At 38.1% G+C, this 22,173-nt stretch overlaps 1 protein-coding gene and 1 long non-coding RNA gene across 2 annotated transcripts in view; one reads left to right on the top strand and one right to left on the bottom strand.

Moving 5' to 3' along the window:
* Positions 1-1,149: 1,149 nt before the first annotated feature.
* On the top strand, positions 1,150-21,893 carry psma3 (proteasome 20S subunit alpha 3). Its single transcript, XM_060829124.1, has 11 exons — positions 1,150-1,255; positions 7,961-8,043; positions 8,483-8,606; positions 8,850-8,951; positions 11,851-11,924; positions 16,517-16,589; positions 17,242-17,307; positions 19,143-19,189; positions 20,595-20,662; positions 21,517-21,581; positions 21,661-21,893. The coding sequence occupies exons 1-11, from the start codon at positions 1,235-1,237 to the stop codon at positions 21,703-21,705; spliced, it is 768 nt and encodes a 255-aa protein (XP_060685107.1). The 5' UTR covers positions 1,150-1,234; the 3' UTR covers positions 21,706-21,893.
* LOC132818284 (uncharacterized) overlaps positions 4,644-22,173 on the bottom strand; it is a 54,702-nt gene continuing 37,172 nt past the window's right edge. Inside the window, exon 3 of the long non-coding RNA XR_009644985.1 lies at positions 4,644-8,027. This is a non-coding gene — a long non-coding RNA (uncharacterized LOC132818284). The remainder of the gene's footprint in view (positions 8,028-22,173) is intronic.

The following is a 22,173-nucleotide window of genomic DNA, read 5'->3' as shown; positions in this document are numbered from 1 at the left end:
TTAACCTTTGCTACTCTGATACAATGTTTGAAATTTCATCATCCCCATCACAATTATCTTTCTTATTTTATAAAACTCCTTATTATCAACTCGTAAACTATATTTTATTTTAATTGAACTACTATGAAGTGTTTTTGGACTTTTTAACCACTTTAAATGCATCGTATAAATGCAGGTTGTTCTTGTTTCACAGCCAGTTGTTGTTATGATTTGAAATGCATTCTCTGAAAGAATGAGGGAAACTTATTTAATGGTTCCATTATAAAGGGAATTGAATAAACATTGAAAGTTAAAAACATTCTGTGCTGTTTGCTTGCCCCAATAAATTTGAAATAATTACACTTTAAGGCTTAACTTTAGAGCATCTGGCTTTCAGTTTTCCATGTGGTTGGTGGACGATACGTTGTATTTGGGCATCTGACTGTAAGCATCGGGTATACCAGAATTATTAGAGTGTAGAACCTGTCTATTTGGCCTAAAGTGCCTGCACCATTGCCCAAGTGAACATTTCACCCAGTTCCAACCTCCAGATTTTCTCCTACAATCTTGCACATTCCTTCTTTTCAAATAACCATCTCATTTAAATGCCTCAATTAAACCTATCTCCACCACGCACTTTGGTACTGCATTCTAGATCCTAACCATTTGCTGCATGAAAATGCTTTTCCTCATATAAGTTTTGCTTCTGTTGCTAATAATTTTTAAGTCTGTGCACTTCTCAATCCTTTCATGTGTGGAAAGTTTGTTTTACAGATTTATCATGATTTTTGATAGCTAAATCTTATCTCCTTTCAGCCTTCTTTTATCCAAGGTGCACAGAGCCAATTTTTTCCTATCTATCTTCATAATTGAAATTCTCATCTACACTCTCTTCAATGTTTTCGCATGCTTCCTAAAGTGTGGTGCCCAAAGCTGGATTCCAGCTGAAGCAATTTTTAAAAAAAATCAATGTAGTATATTTTCAAAGGAATTAATTCGTTTTTTTAAAAAAAATGAAACATCAGTATGTGACTAAGGGATATAAGGATAGAGCAAGCCATTGACATTTGCTCTGGTGGTTTATGCACAGCTAGAGGGGTCACTCTGCCTCCATACGGGGAACTCGCATGGACCGAGCTCACAATAGATGCTGCTGATTGGTGCAGTGGGTATACGGTTTGGTCCAATCAGAAGGCGTGTTATTGGAGAGGAACACTGAGTGTGTGCCGCCGTTGCTGCTGAAGTAAGGTCCGGAATGAGCTCCATTGGTACCGGGGTGAGTAGGAAAATCCTGTGGGTCCGTCTCTGATGTGGTTTAAACCATTAGATGTGAGGAGTGATTTCGGACTGAGATGCTGAATTGAGCGGGACCGGCTTTCGGTCTTCATCCCGAGCTAGGCCGCGGGGGGCCGTGCTGGGCCGGGCTGGCAGCTGTGCTTGAAGGAACGCGGGAGGTACCTCCTCACAGGAAACTCGGCTCAGCTCAGCGGGTTGGCTCGGCCTGGTGTTTTTCAGCGCCTTCATGGTGGCTTGGAGTCATCGGTGCTGAGTCACCGGGAGCCTCCATGGTCAAAACGAAAGTACTAGCGAGGGCCGGGCTCGGTGACGGCTTCCGTTTTCAAATTGGGATCACGGCAGCGGGCGGCTTCTTGCTGGTTCGCTGCTTTTCACGTTGAAAACCTCTGCCGCACACAGAAAGATAACTAGGTCTTTAACATTCACGAGTTTTCTCATGAATAGGTTGTCTATCAGGTCATCTTTGTAAGTTCTGCGTTATTTAACTCATTGTTTTACAGTAAAGTATCAATTTGTTTAATAGTAGTTTCTATGTATTCAAGAGAGCTCTATTTATCAGTCCCCCCCCCCCCCCCCCAGTAGACTGTTCCATGTATGGTGTTGTAAGTTGGCCATCATCCAAAACCAACCAACAATAAAACGAAGAGCAGAATACTGTTGTCGAAATCTAAAAAAAGACGCTGGAAATGCTCAACTGCATCCAGATTTCAGACAGCATCTGTGGAGACAGAAACATTGTTAACGCTTCAGGTTTATGTTACGTGAACTCTCCACAGATGTTGTCTGACGTGAGCATGTTCTCGTTTTAGTGTTTTTTAAAAAAGGAAAAGCAAGATCAGGTGTTTGCTGAAATGGTGGCAGTTCGTTTGTTGAAAGACTTGCGTTGGTTTGTGGTCATTTTATTTTATTAATATAATCAGTCAATATAATTTTATGAAAGGGAGATCATATTTGACAAACTTGCCAGCATTCTTAAGGACACAAGTTAAAAATCACAACATTAGGTTATAGCCCACCACGTTTATTTAGAAGTGCAAACTTTGGGTGTTGGATTATAACATGGTTTTGTGATTTTAACTTTGTCCACCCTGGTCCAACACTGGCATCTCCACATCAAGGATGTAACAAGCAGAGTTGATAAGAGTACTGAGAGGTGCAGTACTTTTGGGTTTCTAGAAGGTGTTTGATAAGATGCCATATAAAATGATTATTGCACAAGGTGGGACGTATGGTATTGAGGGTAACATTTACGTGGGTTATGGATTGGTCAACACAAAGTTGACAGAATCGGGAGTGGTTTCTGATGAAGGGCTTTTGCCTGAATTTTTTTTTTCCTTTTTCTCTGCTCCTCAGATGCTGCTTGACCTGCTGTGCTTTTCCAGCACCACTCTAATCTTGACTGTAATCTCTAACATCTGCAGTGTCCACTCATGCCTGGAATCAGGATCAGTCCTTGTCCTCAGTTATTTACCAACTATAGAAAGATTGTAAATGCATCTAGATTTACTGCTGTTACAAAATTGGTGGGAGGGCCTGTTGTGGCAAGGATATAACTCTAAACCTATGCCCTCTAGTTCTGGACTCCCCCCACCCCCACCCCGGGGAAAGACTTCGTCTATTTATCCTATCCATGCCCCTCGTGATTTTATAAACTTCTGTAAGGTCATCCCTCAGCCTCCGACACTCCAGGGAAAACAGCCTATTCAATCTCTCCGTACAGCTCAAATCCTCCAACCCTGGCAACGTCCTTGTAAATCTTTTCTGAACCCTTTCAAGTTTCATAAAGTCTTTCCAATAGGAAGGAGACCAGAATTGCACACACCATTCCAACAGTGGTCTAACCAATGTCCTGTAGAGCCGTAACATGATCTCCCAACTCCTGTACTCAAAACTCTGACCAATGAAGGAAAGCATACCAAATGCTGTCTTCACTATCCTATCTACCTGTGATGCTCACTTTCAAGGAGCTGTGAATCTGCACTCCCTAGGACTTTATCATTAGGTGTATAAGTCCTGCTAAAATTTGCTTTCCCAAAATGCAGCACTCCTCATTTATCTGAATTAAACTCCATCTGCCACTTCTCAGCCCATTGGCCCATCTGGTCAAGATCCTGTTGTAATTGGAGGTAACCCTCTTCGCTGTCCACTACACCTCCAATTTTGGTGTCATCTGCAAACTTACTAACTGTACCTCCTTATGCTCGCATCCAAATCATTTATGTAAATGACAAAAAGTAGAGGGCCCAGCACCAATCCTTGTGGCACTCACAGGCCTCCGGTCTGAAAAACAACCTTCCACCACCAACCTCTGTCTTCTACCTTTGAGCCAGTTCTGTATTCAAATGGCTAGTTCTCCCTATATTCCACGAGATCTAACCTTGCTAATCAGTCTCCCCTGGGGAACCTTGTCGAACGCCTTACTGAAGTCCATAGAGATCACATCTACTGCTCTACCCTCATCAATCTTCTTTGTTACTTCAAAAAACTCAATCAAGCTTGTGAGACATGATTTCCCACGCATAAAGCCATGTTGACTATCCCGAATCAGTCCTTGCCTTTCCAAATACATGTACATCCTGTCCCTCAGGATTCCCTCCAACAACTTGCCCACCACCAAGGTCAGGCTCACCAGCCTATAGTTCCCTGGCTTGTCTTTACTGCCCTTCTTAAACAATGGCACCACATTTGCCAACCTCCAGTCTTCCGGCACCCCACCTTGAGGAATAAAACTTGACCATGATATTAAGGAGAACTCCCTTGCTCAAGTGAAATTGCTTTGTTGAGCCATATGTTTCATGTGCCAAAGAACTTCACAGCCATTAAAATTCTTTTTCAATCAAACTGTTCAGATCTGTTGTGATAGACCTCTGGAACAGCTGGGACTTAACTCTAGGCCAGAAGGCTCAATTTCAATACACTATCATTGCACCACAAGAGCCCATCATTATGTTGAAATTGTCAGTCATTTTGCTTTCTCAAACTTGCCATATGAAGATATTGGAAATTGTCAGCAGGTCAAACACCTGTGGAGTGAAACAGTGTTAATACTTAAGGTCACTGACTTTTCAGAGCTGAGAAAAGATGGAAATGTCTTACAGATATTTATTTTGATTTCCAGTCTCTATAGAACTTTAGTCATCAGTTTGTGATATTGGACCGGGATCTGGATGAACTTGCAATCTCTATTTTTTTCAAATAGTGTTATGAAACTTTTATGATCACCTGCGGGTTCTCCATCTTCAACCAGATGGTTCCATGGTAGAATTAACAATATAACAAAAACATTGCTGGTGATCAGATTTTTTCTGTGGACAGTTGAGTAATTGCAGCAATGTTGTACTCTTGTGTATTTTAAGTTATACACAATTCTGAATGAAAGTATTATGTTTGAAGTGAAAACTATTATATATGGAATTGAGCGATTTACTGTGCTTCATTAATGACAGTTTACCCAGTGCTTGCCTGGGTTTTGTTAGAAGGCTTCAAACTCAATTCATGATCTGTGCTGAGTTAACTGTTTAGAGTAAAAAAACTGTAGAAGCTAGACTCCAAAGTAAGAATCCAAGCAGGAGGTTAACTGTTTGACCAGGATAGGATTCCTGGATTTTATTACCCCTCTGTTCAAACCTAACAATGTCTTGGTTTTAAAATTTATCATCCTTTTCATCAAATTCCTCCCTTGTTTTGGCCATAAGTATTTCTGAATCCTCTCTTGGTCCTATAGTCCCCAGGGCAGAATCCAGCAATTTTAGGTACTTGCCTTTTCCTGAGTTGAAATTGCCCCTGAATTGGTGGGTGTGCCTAAGCCTGTTCAGTCCTCAAGCTCCAAACATTCCTCCCTACTTACCTGATTCACTACCTGACACTGTTTAGAACTTAACTCCTTGAATAGGTGTTTCTTTTTGTTGGGAAAGCCTATACTTGAATAGTGCTAGGATCTGGCAAATTGTATTGTATAGCTAGGGCTATTGATGGGACATTGAACTAAACAGTGGGAAGGAGGGTTTGCCTGTGGGAATATTGAGAAAGGTGAAGGCAACTGTGTAGGCTAACGATAGGAGTGATTGTAACCATAGTGTGACAGAAAGAAAGTATACAATCATTCGTGGCATCAGCAAATAATACCAGAGTAGGGAGACTTAAAAATACAGGTAATCACTTATGCAGGGGAGCAGAGAAGTATGAGGGAAAACTAATGGCTATCAGGTCCCCTCGACCTGTTGGTCTGTATCATCGGGTCTTAAAAGAAGTGTAATCTTTTGAAATTTTCTGTTTTTGGGGAACAGTCCCAGTGGATTGGAAATCATAATGTTATTAAACAGTCAACACAGTTTTGTGAAAGGGAAATTTTGTCTGATACCAGTTGAGTTCTTCAGGATATAACACGCTTGGTAGATAAAGGGAAACCTGGGTATTTTGACTTTTGGAAATCCAAATACACTTTCTGATACATTCTTATCGTGCCAAATAAAAGATTACTATGTGTGGGTTATTGTTAACATATTAACATGACTGGCTCATTTACAGGGAACATAGCTGGAAATAAATGGGTCATTTTCAAGTGGGAAGAACCTAATAGTGGGATGCTGCGGATTTCATTGTTGAAGTTACCATTACTTAGAATCTAAATTACTCACATGGATAATAGGACTGAATATATTGTAGCTAATATTGCTAAAGGAATTTAGACCTTGTGACATCGTTTTCCTATCCCTGGGACAGTGTTGAAATACATAAGACTTCTGGAGAATTTCTTCAAACACATCTGAGGGAGGCGGATAGCTTCTTCAAACATGTTTTAGGTGGACAGAGAAACATTGACTTCTCCACCTCCTAATGCTGCCTGGCTTCCTGTATTCTTCCAGCCTCCTGCTTGTCAACTTTAGGAAACTTGACAGAATAAATAATCAGAGGGTATTTCCTTATGGGAGAATCTAGAATTTCAATATAAGAATCTTCTAATGTAAAATTAAAAGAATGTCTGTCTTCCGAGGGCCATTAATATTTAAAGTGCTTCACAGGAGGCTCCCAAGCACTGAGGATATCACCTAGAAAGGGGACGAAACGTTTGCAACAAAAACTCCCAGCTCGGCGAACAGAACCACAACAACAAGCACCCGAGCAACAAATCTTCTCCCAAACTTTGAACAGCTGTAATTTTGTTAAATGGTGGAGCAGACTCAAAAGACCTATTTCGAATTCTTTTTTGGTATTACTTAAATTGTCTTCATAGTTCTGTGTACAGTTCATTATTGAACATTGGTAATGCTGTTGTCACTATGCTCAAGGTTAAAGCTAAATGCAAGTAGTTCTTGAGGGATTGATCAGAGTTCTTCCTGCTGATTACTATCTAGTAACTATTACATACAGGTTTAGTTACATGGTAGGCACAAAACCATGTCGAGTTTTAATTTTTTGATTTAAAGAGAAATATAGCACAAACTAAGACATCAGTGTTTTGGGTTGTAGCATTTGTATGTTTGTGGACAGAGTGAGGCTATCCCATGCTGCTAAATCTGCAAGAAACCTCTGCCTGAAGTTGTTTGGCTCAAACATTAAACTGGATTTGCAGCAAGAGACACTGTCCCACTAAAAATTACTGGATTATTTATTGCAGAGTATACATCTGAAAAAAGCAGATGCAGGAATATGTATAAGAAAAATGTAGTAGAGCTTGAGAAGCAGAACCAACAAACATTGCTCCTAGCCAACAACAATAAACATATATTTGAAGATAAGGAGAAACACTGTGGGAAGGATAACGGTAATGGTGATCAAGGTTTATATGCTATCAAAAGGGCTGAGAGCAACCTTTGAGTGCATTTCCACTAGTCCTTTAAGATAACAGGACAGGCAGATAAAGTGATCGAGAACGCATATGGCATTCTTGTCTTTATTAGCCGTGGCACAGTATAAGAGCAAAGAGGCTACACTGGAACCATATAAAAAGTTGGTCAGGCCACATCTGGGGTATTATGAGTAGTTCTGGATTCCATGTTGATAGGAAAGGTGTATTTCCAGAAGAGATTTACCAGAATGTTGCCTGGATTGAAGAGTTTTAGTTCTGAAGACTGAGATTTGTTTTCCATGGAGCAGAGGTGTCAGTTGGGAGAAAGGTTTGGTGATTCAGATATATAAGATTTGAGAGGCATAGACAGAAAATTATTTTCTTGGTGGAGGGATCAGTAATCATGGGCATAAATATAAGGTAAGGGACAAGTTTCTCCCTCACCCAGAAGGTGATCGAATTCTGGAACTCTCTGCCTGTAAGAGTAGTAGATGCAGAAACCTCAACATTTGAGAAGTATTTAGATGTGCACTTGTGATCCTAAGGTATGCAAGGTGAAATGCTGGAAATAGGATTAGAAAAGTTAGGTGATTTTGGACCAGCACAAAGTCAGTGTTGAAAGCCTTTTCTTGTGTTGTACACCTCTGACTCCAGATGAGTATGATGAAAAGGGAATATAAAGGTATTGAGGCTTATGTGAAGTAGCTAGGTTGAGAAGGGGCTTGTGTGGAGTACAAAAAGTAGCACAGTTGAGTGGGCCAAATGGTCTTTGTGTTCTACTTTTGATGTAGACTTTATTTTTGGACTTGGTGCCACCTGAATTTACTTGTGAGGCTTATTTATAATTTTGGTTTAGCTGATGGCTGCAAAATAATTTTGTTTGTTTTTAATTTCCAGTATGATTTGTCAGCCTCCACCTTCTCTCCTGATGGGCGAGTGTTCCAAGTTGAATATGCGATGAAAGCTGTAGAAAACAGTAGGTAAGGAATTCATCATTATTGCAGAAAAAAAAATTGTAGAATATTTACATTTTTACAATCTTCAGTCAATTAATCTTGTGATCATTTCAGTGTTTCTGGAGTAAGATTACACAGGTATTGATTGTTCACATGAGAATCAATTGTGCATGCATCAACTCTAAACGTGACTTTGTCATTGTTGAATATACTAAGTAATAGCAATAAATCTGAATTACTCACCATCCACCCATGCCTCTATCATAAATTTAGAAATGAATTAGTCTTATGTCTTTGGTTTATAATTTCCACATCAAAAAATTGCATATATCTAAAAGTAATAAAGCAGAAACAGTTATAGATGAAGAATTCAACCCTCCTCTAAATGTACAAATGTTTGTGATCATAACACCTTACCCTTTCTCTTATTAAATTCAGTATTTGTTTTAATTTAATTTCACAGCACAGCTATTGGGATAAGATGTAAAGATGGAGTTGTGTTTGGAGTAGAGAAACTGGTCCTTTCTAAACTATATGAACAGGGCTCCAACAAACGCATATTTAACATTGATCGTCATGTAGGAATGGTAAGATTTTATAAACCGCCTTCTCCCAAAAACGCATTTTTGTTTTAATTTAACTCCAACTTTCTTGTAGCTCAAGAAGATTGTTGTACACAAACCTAGTGTACAAAGATCTATTGGAGAGGAAGAATAGATCATGTTAAAATGTGCAATCTTAGTACAGCGGTAGAGTTATATATTTTGATTTTAATGTGGGCCTAATTTTTAATGGACATTAGAATAAGCAACTTTTGTTTCATTTCACAGGCAGTTGCAGGTCTTCTGGCAGATGCACGGTCTCTTACTGATATTGCAAGGGAAGAAGCTTCCAACTTTAGATCTAATTATGGATATGATATTCCATTAAGGGTATGAGATCTATTTAGCACTCTTTATTTCAACATTGAATATTTGTAAGTGCGAATTGCACATCATAACAGCTAAAGCTGACTAACTATAGAACAATGTTTTCTGCATAAACTCATCTTAAACTGCTCGGTGACTTTATTTTCTGCAATATCACACATCATCTTGATATGGAACTATTTCACTGTTAATTCACTATCCCTGGGGCAAAACCCTAGACCTTAACAATACTGTGGATGTACCCATATCACTTGGACTGTAGTAATTAAAGGGGCAGTTCATCACCACTACCACCTGAAGAATAACTCAAAATGAGCAATTAGAGACAGACAATGAATGCTAGCCTAACTAGTGATGTTCATTTCTGACAAATGAGCAAATAAAAAAATTCTTAATGATTTGGTTGGCACTGCTGCCTCACAGCGCCAGAGACCCGGGTTTATTTCCCACCTCAGGCGACTGACTGACTGTGTGGAGTTTGCACATTCTCCTCGTGTCTGCGTGGGTTTCCTCCGGGTGCTCCCGTTTCCTCCCACAGTCCAAAGATGTTCAGGTTGGGTGAATTGACCATGCTAAATTGCCCATAGTGTTAGGTGAAGGGGTAAATGCAGGGGAATGGGTCCGAGTGGGTGCGCTTCGGCGGGTCGGTGTGGACTTGTTGGGCCAAAGGGCCTGTAGTCTGAATCTAAATGGATTGTCTATGGTTAGAATTTTGTCATTAAAGTAGGAGCAGAAAGGAAATAGGCATGATGCAAGTGAAATGAATTGGTTAGTATTAAGAATTCTCATCAACATTCCTTCCAAGATGCGCAGCTGCCCCAGAGGTAGTTACTTCTGGTTTTCCCATGTGCTATTACACACAGACCTGGGAGGGCTACGCAGCAACTAGAGAATGTAGGTAGTAGATATATGACAATTAGCCTTAACCTTTTAGTATTTAGCAAAGGAAAGAAGGTGGAGGAAATGGGATGAGAAGAATGGGATGCGTTTAGAAGACTGAGAGGGGATCTGATTGAGACATAAGATTATTAAAGGATTGGACACTGAGGCAGGAAACATGTTTTCGCTGATGGGTGAATGCCAAACCAGAGGACACAGCTTAAAAATACAGGGTAGGCCATTTTGGACAGAGATGAGGAGAAAATTCTTCACCCAGAGAGTGGTGGCTGTGTGGAATGCTCTGCCCCAGAGGGCAGTGGAGACCCAGTCTCTGGATTCATTTAAGAAAGAGTTGGATAGAGCTCTCAAGGATAGTGGAATCAAGCGTTATGGAGATAAGACAGGAACAGGTTACTGATTAAGGATGATCAGCCATGATCATATTGAATGGTGGTGCAGGCTTGAAGGGCAGAATGAACAGCTCTGTTTAAAAGAAAGGTTCACCACTCATGATTGATATTCAGCAACTTCTGTTTAAAATGCATGAATTTGTCTGGCAAGTGCAAGAGTGGGCTATGCTACAGTGGCCTTTTGGACACATTCCCTACTGACATTATTCCAACTGATATTTTAAAGAAAGCAACTTTGGTGAAAAATAGTTCCCAATAACCACAGGACTGTGGAGTTGAGAGTTTGGGCTGGAGGTTGTAGCTTACACTAACATGGTTATTTACTGATCATACATTTTGATCTTACATTTTTATAGCTGAAATTTACTAACCTGTAAGAATAGTTGATTATTTGGTAAATGGAAAAACCCTATGGAAAAATTGATGTACAGAAAGATCTGGTGTTCAGGTCCACTGTACCCTGAAGGTGGTAATGCAGATTGATAGTGGTCTAGAAGGCATTCTGCATCTTTCCTTCATCGGATGGGTATTGAGTACAAGAGTTGGCAGATCACATTACAGTTGTACAGGACTTTGGTTCGGCCACATTCGGAATGCTGCATACAGTTCTGGTCGCATTACCAGAAGGATGTGGGTGCTTTGGAGAAGGTGCAGAGGAGGTTCACCAGGATGTTGCCTGGTATGGAAGGTGCTAGCTATGAAGAGAGGTTGAGTAGATTAGGATTATTTTGATTAGAAAGACTGAGGTTGAGGGAGAGACCTGATTGAGGTCTACAAAGTCATGAAAGGTATAGACAAGATGGATAGCAAGAAGCTTTTTCCCAGAATGGGGAAACTCATTTACTAGGTGTCATGAGTTCAAGGTGACGGGGGAAATGTTTAAGGGAGATATACGTGGAAAGTTCTTTTGGAAAGGGTGGTGGTTGTCTGGAATGTGTTGCTAGTGGAGGTGGTAGAGGCAGACATGCTAGCATCATTTTAAGATGTATCTAGACAGATATGTGAATGGGCAGGGAGCAGAGGGATACAGATCCTTGGAAAATAGGCACAGGTTTAGAGGAAGAATTTAGATCGACGCAGTCTTAGAGGGCTGAAGGACCTGTTCTTGCGCAGTAATTTTGTTTATTCTTGTTCTCTTCATTCCTCTTTTTATATTTTATTTGATAAAAACTTTACTAGTGATTATGATATTTTTCTTGGGAAGTAAACACACCCAATAGATTGACAGAATCAAACTGATAAAGTATTCCAAAAACATTTTGAAGTTTTTCTGTTTGTTTCCTGAATTTCCTTCACCACCCACCCCATTTGTACAATAGTTTGTAAAAGTAGGAAAAAAGGCTGAAAGATGAATAGCATTACACCTAAACATTTGAAACACCAATTACATATGTCCATTTATCCCTGTAATTTAAGATTATAAGCAAGAAAATATGTTATATGGGGTACATTCACAAAGATTTTGCGAGCATTTAGAGGTTTATCATTTACTAACATTTTAAAATACAAATTTAGATTTGATAGAAATAAGCTCTTTGGGAAAATATAGAATAATAATGTAATGGAAAGTTGTCATGTGTAGTAAGTTTTAAATTTTTTTTTACCTTTTTTAGCATCTGGCAGACAGAGTAGCAATGTATGTTCACGCTTACACATTGTATAGTGCTGTGCGGCCATTTGGAAGCAGGTAATTTTACAATAAAATTATTGGTAAATGATGTTCTGAAGACTTTTATGTTTGCAGTTACTGTAAAGTGTGGGTGAGAAGAATGCAAATGAAGAGCTTGAAGATTGTGTGGAATTATAGCCTCCTGTTGATGATCAGTGAAATGTGCAAATCATTGACCTCTTATTCTATGTCAAATATTTTGAATTGCTTACATAATATGAACTGGTAGCGAGAGTAAATCATTTGGTCTTGAGCCTGCTTTGACTTTTGCTAAGGTTGTGGTCTCAAGTAGTCTTTCCTGACTTCCCTGTCTATTAAGAACCTGTCTAACTCAGTGCTAAAAATATTTAATGATCCTGCCTTCACTGCTATCTAGGAAGAGAAAGCTTTCGAGGGAATTTTTTTTCTTATCTCCATCATAACTGTGAGCTCTCTTATTTTTAAACTTTGTTTCCTGGTTCTAATCTCTCTGTTGGAGGAACATATTCTCAGCATTCACCCCGTCAAGTTCCTTCAGGGTTGTCGTATCTCGCAAGAAGATCATCATTCATTCTTCCAAACTCCAGTGATACAAACCCGATATATCCAGTCTTATCCCATAAAACTGTGTGACGATGCTGCTCTTTTAACAAGTTTATGTTGTCCTCATTTTTTTTCAGAGGGGTTGTAAAGACACAGGTTGTAGTTTGGATGGGATTTAGGGCCAATTTGATTTTAGCTAACAGCTGCTGCCTCACATAAAAGGCTTTCAAGTTTAAAATAACTTATACAATAAAAGGGGAGTGGCCAGTTCTCCCAGGTCAGCTTTACTCTGGTTTGGTTGGGTTATAGCAAACGGTCAGTTTTTTTTAGGCTACTGGTCAAAGAAACAGTTCCCTGTTGATCCTCCCTCTCTGACATGGCTCCTGTAAGGACTTATGTTTGATTTTTTACCTTTTCTGCCAAGGAATTGTTTATGGGGTATTGCAAGTAATTGGAACAATATTATTAAGTTGTGATAGAGTTGATTTGGGTTTTCAAATAGTTAAGTGATTCTAAATTTGTTTTTTTGGTTCACGTGTAAAGTAAGTTGTTTAAAACAGAGTGGTTTTAACCAGCTCCATCACTCCTGGAATATCCACATTTCACCTGCTTAAAACAACTAAAAAGTTAGGGTGTGGCTACTTTCTTAATGTTTTGAGGGGGTCTGGCCTGGTCCATAACAACAACCATTTCACTAAAAGACTCAGTTGAGTGAATCTGCTCTGAAGTGGTTGTAATGTAATTATCTCCTCTCTTAAGGAGACCAGAACTGTACATGCTATTCCAAATGTGGTCCCACCAACAGCCTGTACAACTGTGGCAAAATGTCCCTACTTTATATTTAATCCCCTTTTCCTTAAAGATGTTCTTTTTATTTTCCTTCCTAATAACTCACTTCAGCTCCATTGCAAACTTATGTATCCAACAACCAGATCCCACAATGCTGCAGAGTTCTGCATTCTCTTCATTTTAGATAATGTGCTGCACATTTAGTCTTCCTGCCAAATTGGATAAGTTCACTTTTCCAATTGTATGCATGCTTTTTCTGCCAAGTTTTCCTCCATTTGCATTTCCACATCCCTTTGCAGGTGCTTTTAGCACTTTATCCACCTACAGCCATTCAGACCCAGGTTTCCTGATGACCAGTCATTATCCCAGTATAAATAGGAATTGTGCATGGGAATCCTGCAGTATGCCGATAGTAGCAGACTCTGACAGAATTAACGACAAAACAGAAGATTCTTTTGGGCAATTCCCCTAATCTTAGAACTGTTCAAAATCAGAGTTGCGAGGGTTCTGATGAGACTAGAGTAAATATTAAATGCACAGTCTAATGCCTGACTTTGTATTTGGTTCATACACCAGCAAACTCACCTCCCCCAGAATACCTGTGATCCCCAATCTGTCACTCTAAACCACAAGATTTTTTTCTCTAACTAGCTTTCTTTCATATACTAACATCACTCTCTCGTTTTTATAATTCTGTGTAATGTTGTGACCTACTCTGATTTGTAATGTTTTCTTTAAAAAGTGACTGATTTGCACATTTATTATGATCACTGCTACATAGGGGCATTTTTATTACCTTGTGACTAATTAATTGTATTTGCACATTTACCAGGCTGAGAATAGCATATTCTGGTTCTAGAACAAGCTGCTCAAAGAAATTGTTCCAAAAACATAATGAGCTGTCCTTCCAGGTTACCACTGACATTTCATCCAATTATATATAAATTAAAATCACCCATTATTGCTATACCTTTATTACAATCCCTCCCTGTTCCTTCCAGTGTACCCCCTTCAGTTAGTTGCTGTTGGGCTTCTATTAATCACTCCCACAAGTGACCCTCCTAACTTTACTCTTAACCTTACTATTTCTTATTTGTACTCCAACTCTACTTGATATTTAAAACAATGGCCATCTGTCATTACTTTTTAATAATGTTATCCTTAATTAACACAGCTACTTCACCATCTTTTTCTGAGCTTTCTGCCTTTCTAAAATCTCAACTACCCTTGAGAATGCAGGTCCTAACCTTGGTCACTGTGCAACCACGTCTTTGTAATGGCTCAGGTCATACGTATCTATTTCCATTTGAGTTGATAATCCGTCTGTTGTCATGAATATTACATTTTCATATAAAATCTTTTGCTTCTATCCATTTTATTAATCTCAAACTCTGGCCTTTTCTTCTGTTGCAGTCAAGTTTGTATGCTCTCTTTCTGGCAAATTCTGATTATTATTATCATTATTGCTATCTTTATCTCTTGCATTGTCCCTTCCCTTTCAATTTATCACATTGTCCCTTGTGTGATCCCTGTCTTGACTATTTAAAGTCCTGTCTGATGCCTAGTTATACAACATGCCAGAACACTGATCATAGCATGGTTCATGTAAACCAATCCAAAAGGTACAACTTCTATTTTCCCCAGTATTGAATCAAAAACTATTTCTCCTCTCCAACCTTATAGCCTTGCATTAAACTCCCTAATCTTATTTGCTCTAACCCAATCTGCTCAGCTCATGTTAATAATCTAGAGTTTTGATGTTCCCTTTTTAAATTTAGCCCTCAGTTGCTCCTGTTCCTAAACAGGACCTCTTTCCTGGTCAGAGTTATACAGTACAGAAACAGACTTATCAGTCCAACCCATCCCCACTAACGAGATATCCTAAAGTCATCTGGTCTGATTTGCCAGCATTTGGTCCATATTCCTCCAAATATTTTCTATTAATGTACACATTCCGGACGGCTTTTTAAAATATTTTAATTGTACCCACCATCATCTCTGGCAGTTCGTTCTATACACGCATCACTCTCTGCATTGAACAAGTTTCCCCTCTGGTCCCTTATTAATTATTTCCCTTCTCACTTAAGCATGAAGTTGATTCCAACATGGATCAAAACAAATTCCTAGATCCTTTTCCTCCTACTTCAGGTTCGTTGCCAACCTGGTGCAGGTATTCCAAACCCATGCATGCAGTCTTCTCAACTGTCACTCTTGTCTACAGAGAACTGTCTGTGCCCCTGACCATTGAATCACTTCCGCTATCATAGTGCTATGCTCTGTTTGATCACCTGCTCTGCAGTCACCATTCTTATCAATATAAGATGGAAGAACCTCCCATTCTGTTGAATGATTGTAGATGATAAGGCTAATATGCTTCTACTTTCTCTATCTCCATATGCCTCATCTAGTCACACCCTGCCATCTGTGTCTGTGGACCAAATCAGAAGATTCTCATGTAAAGTATGCAATTGCCTCATGGAATGAATTGTCCAAGTCACTTTATCCCAAAGTCAGATTCCAGCTGATGAATTTTGAGCTGAAGTTCTTCAAAGCATTCCCAAGAAAAATTTTTAATGCCTATGGTTTGGTGTTGATGGACTTCCATGTACTGTACGTGAGACACTTCACTTTCCAAACCATCTTTACAACTTAATAAATTTCTTGATTTAATGGTTAATATTTCTTGAGTCAGTGTGGTGCTGGAAAAGCACAGCATGTCAGACAGCACCTGAGGTGCAGCAGAGTTGATGTTTCGGGCATAAGCCCTTCATCAGGAATGTGGGAGAGAAAGTGGCTGAGAGATAAATGGGGTGGGAGCGGAAGGTAGCTAGGAAGGGGATAAGCAGATGCAGGTAGAAGGTGATTGTGATTAGTCAGTAGGGAGTGCAAACTTCTATACCTGCCAGTACTTATATTTTTACTTTAAATAACTTACGGCTTAATTGAAATTCCGGAGTTTAGATCAAATAAATATGAAAAACTTCCCAGCCAGTCACTTGTCTGCCTCCCTATGAGGACACTTAGCATTTTTTTTCTTTTTGACCATGGGCCATGAACTGCAGCTTTCGCAATCTGTACTATTTATACTTGCTGCTTTTGCTGTCTCCACACTTTTAACACCCGTTCTTTCTTTTGTACTGACATATTTGAACCTCTTGTGCTTTCCATGCTGTTTGCATCTCCTTTGTTCTCACAAAGTAATTTTACCTGTATTGTTTATACGCATTGTTTATGGGTACGTTTATTCCAAATCGAAAATCTGTATTGCAAATTTGATTAGAAATTTCATTTCTTCTTAGCTTTATTATGGGATCTTATGATCAGGATGATGGAGCTCAGATGTACATGATTGACCCTTCTGGAGTGTCCCACGTAAGTATCTGTCCACTAACATGATGCCTGGCTGACTTTTACTGTAACTTACTATGTGCAGACTACAAGTAGCTTTACAACAATGTTTAGTTAGTCTTTACTACATCCATCAAGTTAACATCCTATTGTGGGAGGAATTAGCAAGTATTTCTATTAATTTTAATCTGTATAATTTATTACTTCTGATTTGTGTTCAGTATTGAAAATCTTAAACCTGGGGTCATTCTGTTACAACAAACTTGGGTGAAATTTGGCTTCCTCCTTCATCTCACTTTTATTCAAGTTTTGCTGGATCCTGACACCAAATTTACATTGCAGATTTAACAATAGTATGGCAAAAATTGAAGTGGTGCCGTAAATGCACTTGTATTTAAACATTCAGTTTGCTTCATCACCAGAAATTTGTGCACACCCATCTGAACTCGGTTGAGGTGTCAGCAGCTTGGATGTTTGTAAGAACAGAGATATGTATCCTGTTGTTACGCTCTGTAATCTCTGTCTTGCAAGATAAGGTGTCTGTACTACGCTGCTAGAAGAGACTTCTTTGGTCTTGGAAAAATTATTTACTATGTCTAACTTCTGGTTAATGACATTTTATTTATCTGCATTTATATTGGAATTTTTGTGGTTAGAATGTTGTTTATATTGGTAGGGTTACTGGGGATGTGCAATTGGAAAAGCTAAAGAAGCTGCAAAAACAGAGATTGAGAAGCTGCAGGTAAGCCATAAAATTTGAAATAGTTTCATTTCCTTACATTAAATCTAAGCGGTATGATAACAAAGTAGTGAAGTTTTGGGTTAGATTTGCTCAACTGCCAGATTAAAGGAAGATATTTGTTTGGATTCTGATGTTTGGTCTTGATGTGTGCTGCAATTTGATGGTGTTAAAAGTATAATATGCTGGTTTAATAGATCAAATCTTTTGGTATTAATTAGCAAACTGAAACAACTTAAATATGCAATGCAGCTGATTTGGGTTTAACAAAAAAAAAGTTTATTATGCAAAAGTGAAGATAAAACAGAATAACCCAAACTATTTACATGTAACAATTTTAAAGATTTAGAAACACTTGGTAAAGTACAAACCAGTTTTCCCCAAAGCATTCCTTTATCCTGATGTGTAGGGCTTAATTTCAAGTTTGGCCTCAATTCCCCATCTTGAGAACAAGCTTCAAATTCATATCTTCAGGGTTGTAAGAAAACACTGCTGGTCTAGAACCTTCAAACAAAACTGTTCACACTGGGGTAACCCATTTCTTCACCATTCTAAACCATCTTCCTTTTCTCATGGGCAACTGTCTTACATATCCAGCTTCAGCCAAGACTTCTGCAAACTGAAACCCAAAGGCTTATTTTCGAGGTAGAGGGTGTGAAAAAATGACCTCCGATCTTCTATACTGAAAGCTTAATGCACAACTGTTTGTTTGCTCAAAATCTTTCAGTGCAAACACATTTTCATTAGTCTTCAAGAGCACACTTATCTTTTTAAAAAATACACGCACAGAAAATTCAAGCTAATCATTAAACCCCTCCATGAACACAGACCAAATCCACAAGCCACTTTTTAAAGTGTAAATATTAAAATACAGAAATCCCATTCCTTATATTTTTTAGTTTTGTGAAAGCCATTGCAGAATGGATGTGTTCAAAGGCATCTCTTTGAAATATATGCAGGAGACTTGTAGGAATGTGAAGACGCTCTTTGCAACTCATCTGCACAAATGATTTGGAGATACCGGTGTTGGACTGGGGTGTACAAAGTTAAAAATCGCACAACACCAGGTTATAGTCCAACAGGTTTAATTGGAAGCACACTAGTTTTTGGAGTGACGCTTGTTCATCAGGTGATCCGAAAGCTAGTGTGCTTCCAATTAAGCCTATTGGACTATAACCTGGTGTTGTGCTTTTTAACGATCTGCATGAAAGTTAATTGCAAAAAAAAAGTCTTGGACATTATCAGTCACCTAACATGAAAATGTTTCATTTAAAATTTATTTCATGATGTTCATTCATTGTTATATATTTATACTTAGTGGCTTCTCATTGAGATAAACTGTATTTTAGGTTGTCTGTCCTTTTGAGGCCACAATATTTAATTACAATAGTAAGTGGCCTACATTTAATTGAAATTTAGTCGATTGGAATTGTTTTTGGTTTTTAAATATTGAGAAAGCACATGTAGTCTTTTAAAACTATTTTGAGACTGCTATTCAGAGAATAGATATATATCCAAATACATAACCTTTTTTATCATTTTTCTGTCAACTTTGCTACAAATTTTGATAATGGAAATTAAACTGTATTGTATGTCTTTTGATGTAATTCTCCCTCAACAGTTGAGGTACTCAAGTGTGCCAGCTTTAAGTGTGGACACAAATGTTTGTTTCTGTTAAGAATTCTTAGTCAAATTATGACTTCAAAATTATCTCTTGAATCCTGGTCCAATTGTTCTTTTGATCTTTAACTCCATTTAAAGATAAGGCACTCTCATATGGGCATGGAATCAACTAGTGTATACTGAAGATTCACTATTTCCCCATAACTATTTTACAGATGAAAGACATGACTTGCAGAGAAGTGGTTAAAGAAGTTGCAAAAATGTAAGTTTATAATTGCTCAAAATTGGTTAACAAAGAATTCTAACTATTTAAGGTTTCTTTTAGCTAAACAGTCTTGATGTTTTCGTACTAAATAAGTGACAAATTTACTTGCTGCAAAGGATATTTTTCTTCATTTCTCTTTCCCATTCCTGTTGGCATGACTTCAAATGTGTTTGTTTGAAACTCATTAGTAGCTCAGCTTAAGGGAGTGTGCTACTTTTGCAGAATGTCAAGACTCCTGGTGAAATGGGGAATTGTTCCAAATTTACCTTGGGGGGTGTACTGCAGAAAATCATTCAAGAATTCTTGGTCATGGGAATGATGGTGGGGAGTGAAAATTTGGTGTGAGTAACATTTCTGGGTTTGAAATACTATCATAAAAATATATTTGTTTTTGTATGAGGGAGTGTTTGTTTCTTTTGCTAACTTTATTCCTGATAGAGGAGCAATATAATTATTGTACAGGGTATGATGTGGTAAGAGAAACATGTGATTTTAGAAACAGTAGCTCACAATGAAAGTAATCTGGGCTGTTACCTTTTAAAAGATATTTGTGTGAAATGTGTTTGTATAAAGACAAAACAGATTAGGAGCAAGAATAGGACATTTTGTCACTTCAAGCTTATCCCAGTATTCCATAAGATCATGACTGATCTGCTCCAGGCCTCGCTCTTCTTTCTGTCAGCTCCTTATTAGCCCCCAGGTACTTTTAAAAAAAATTTCCAATTCTTTTAATTTTGATGAACTAGCCTCCACAACTCTTGGATAGAGAATTCCAAGCATTTAATATCCTCTAGTGGAAGGAATACCTTGACATCGGATTTTAAATGTGTTTTCAAGTATAAGAGGTCAGAAAGTGAAAGAGGGAATGACATTACCTATGCAGACACAGAATATTACCTGATTTTTGCTTTCCCAACAAGTTTAAAATTTGAGCAGCCCCAGCTTGATGTACACTGAGGCAATTAACAATTGCATGCTAATCAATGACAGTCTTTGACAGTTAATAGAATTTTGCAAACTTTAATACTCTGTTGTGCCACTAGATGGGGCAGTTACTAATGTTTAGAAATGTCAATCAACGGTGTGTAACTTGTGGCTTAGGAGGTGTCTCCATCCCATGCCATCCCACTTAGGAGAGAGTTAAAGGAAATTCTTTTGTTACTGTATTCTGCAGATACTGCATTCCTACAGAAAGTTTATTACTTCTGTAAATAAGTTAATTGGCCAGGAGTGAAGACTCATAATACCTTCAGTTGCTTCAGACTTGTGGTTGACCTCCAAACTTTTTATTAACTTCGTCACATCCTCCTGTAGTTAGAGTTCACTGTGCTGCTCTCTTTAACAAAGTGTCTAAAATTTTGCAATTTTTAAAAAACAAATGTACCCTTTGTTTAATCTTCAGAATCTACATCGTCCATGATGAAGTTAAGGATAAGTCCTTCGAGTTGGAGTTAAGCTGGGTTGGAGAAAGTAATGTGTTTTCTTTCTAGAATAAAGTTGTTGTGTTTAGTGATATTTTGATAACTTAATAATTTTGACTGCTTATTTTAAAATTGCTCATGATGGGGGGAGGGGTAAGTAATATTTGTTTTGACTTCTGTATATTTTAGTGTTTTGATCTAGTGACAGGGAAGGAATGGTGATTTAGTCTCACACATGTATGGTGTGGAGGTAAACTTGCACGTGGTGTTCCCATGCACCTGCTGCCCTTGACTGGGGCAATAAAGTTCACGTGTTAGAAGATTTAAAGTAGTAATATTTAGTTAATGCCACATATAATATTACTGTAAAGGGCTTTTTACTATCCCAGATTTGCTTTGAACCAGGATTTTAATTCTGTGATCAAAAACCAAGTTAAAGTTAACTTCCAATCAACTGAAGCTGCAAAGCAACTTCTGGACTCAATACTGAGTTCAACTATTTTAGACTGTAACCTTTTATGTACCACCTACGTTTATATTTTGCCATTTGTATTTCCCTAGTTGATGTTGACGTTTTGTTTCTTTACATATCCAACAATTCCTTGCTTTGGCTTGATGCAAAATCTTCTGTCCCTCCACTTTATTACAATCCTTTTTTTATTCTAATCATCCTGACCTGCTTGTTCAAAGCCTATTAAATTCACTTTCCTCTTTTGATAAAGGGTCACAGTAGAATTTTGTTTTTATTCCATATTAAACACCAGTAGTGCACTTATTAAACTTGAATGATGCAAGTTATGTATATTTAGTGATGGACATCCAGATAATTGTGGAGTGTGGACGGAGGATTGGAATGTAGACTTTCTTTTAATACTTTTGTAATTTTAACTATTTTCTTTGCAGTTACAAAAGGCAGACACGAGCTTGTACCTAAAGATATTAAAGAGGAAGCAGAAAAATATGCCAAAGTAAGTTGAAAAACTTGTAATTTCCATAATGTAGCTTTTCTTATAATGCATTTCCCTCATCACTTATTTTCTTCCGTAGGAATCACTTGAGGAAGATGATGAATCTGATGAAGACAACATGTAATTAGTTTCTTTTAAAATATACAGTACTGAGTGCATTTCCCTTGTATTTTTAAAACAAATGATAGTATCAAGTTAACTTGTTTTCTAATGTGTGTAAATTTGAACTTTACAAAATACTTGTAAAAATGGATCTGAAGGCAACTCTATGCCTATATCAGTGACCAAAATAAAAACTTTACCTGGTTATAATATTCAAAAATATTTTATTCCACTTTAAGTTATGGAACTGTGTGTTAATTGTGGAGAAAGTAAGGAATGCAAATGATGGCGATCAGAGTCAAAAAGAGTGGTGCTGTAAAAGCACAGGTGGTCAGGCTGCATCCAAGGAACAGGAGAGTTGACGTTTTGAGCAAAAGTTCTTTATCAGGAATGTTAATTAAGGCCAACCTCAATGTAGTCTGTGAGCCAATGCTTTGTCACCTCTCTTTTTCAAGAATACATTCATGAAAGATATTGGAGGTTTGAGAGT

The sequence above is a fragment of the Hemiscyllium ocellatum genome, chromosome 8 (assembly GCF_020745735.1).
Source record: "Hemiscyllium ocellatum isolate sHemOce1 chromosome 8, sHemOce1.pat.X.cur, whole genome shotgun sequence".
In the NCBI taxonomy this organism is placed as follows: Eukaryota; Metazoa; Chordata; class Chondrichthyes; order Orectolobiformes; family Hemiscylliidae; genus Hemiscyllium; species Hemiscyllium ocellatum.
The sequence above is the reverse complement of the archived record's forward strand: the minus strand, read 5'-3'. Positions and strand labels throughout refer to the sequence as shown.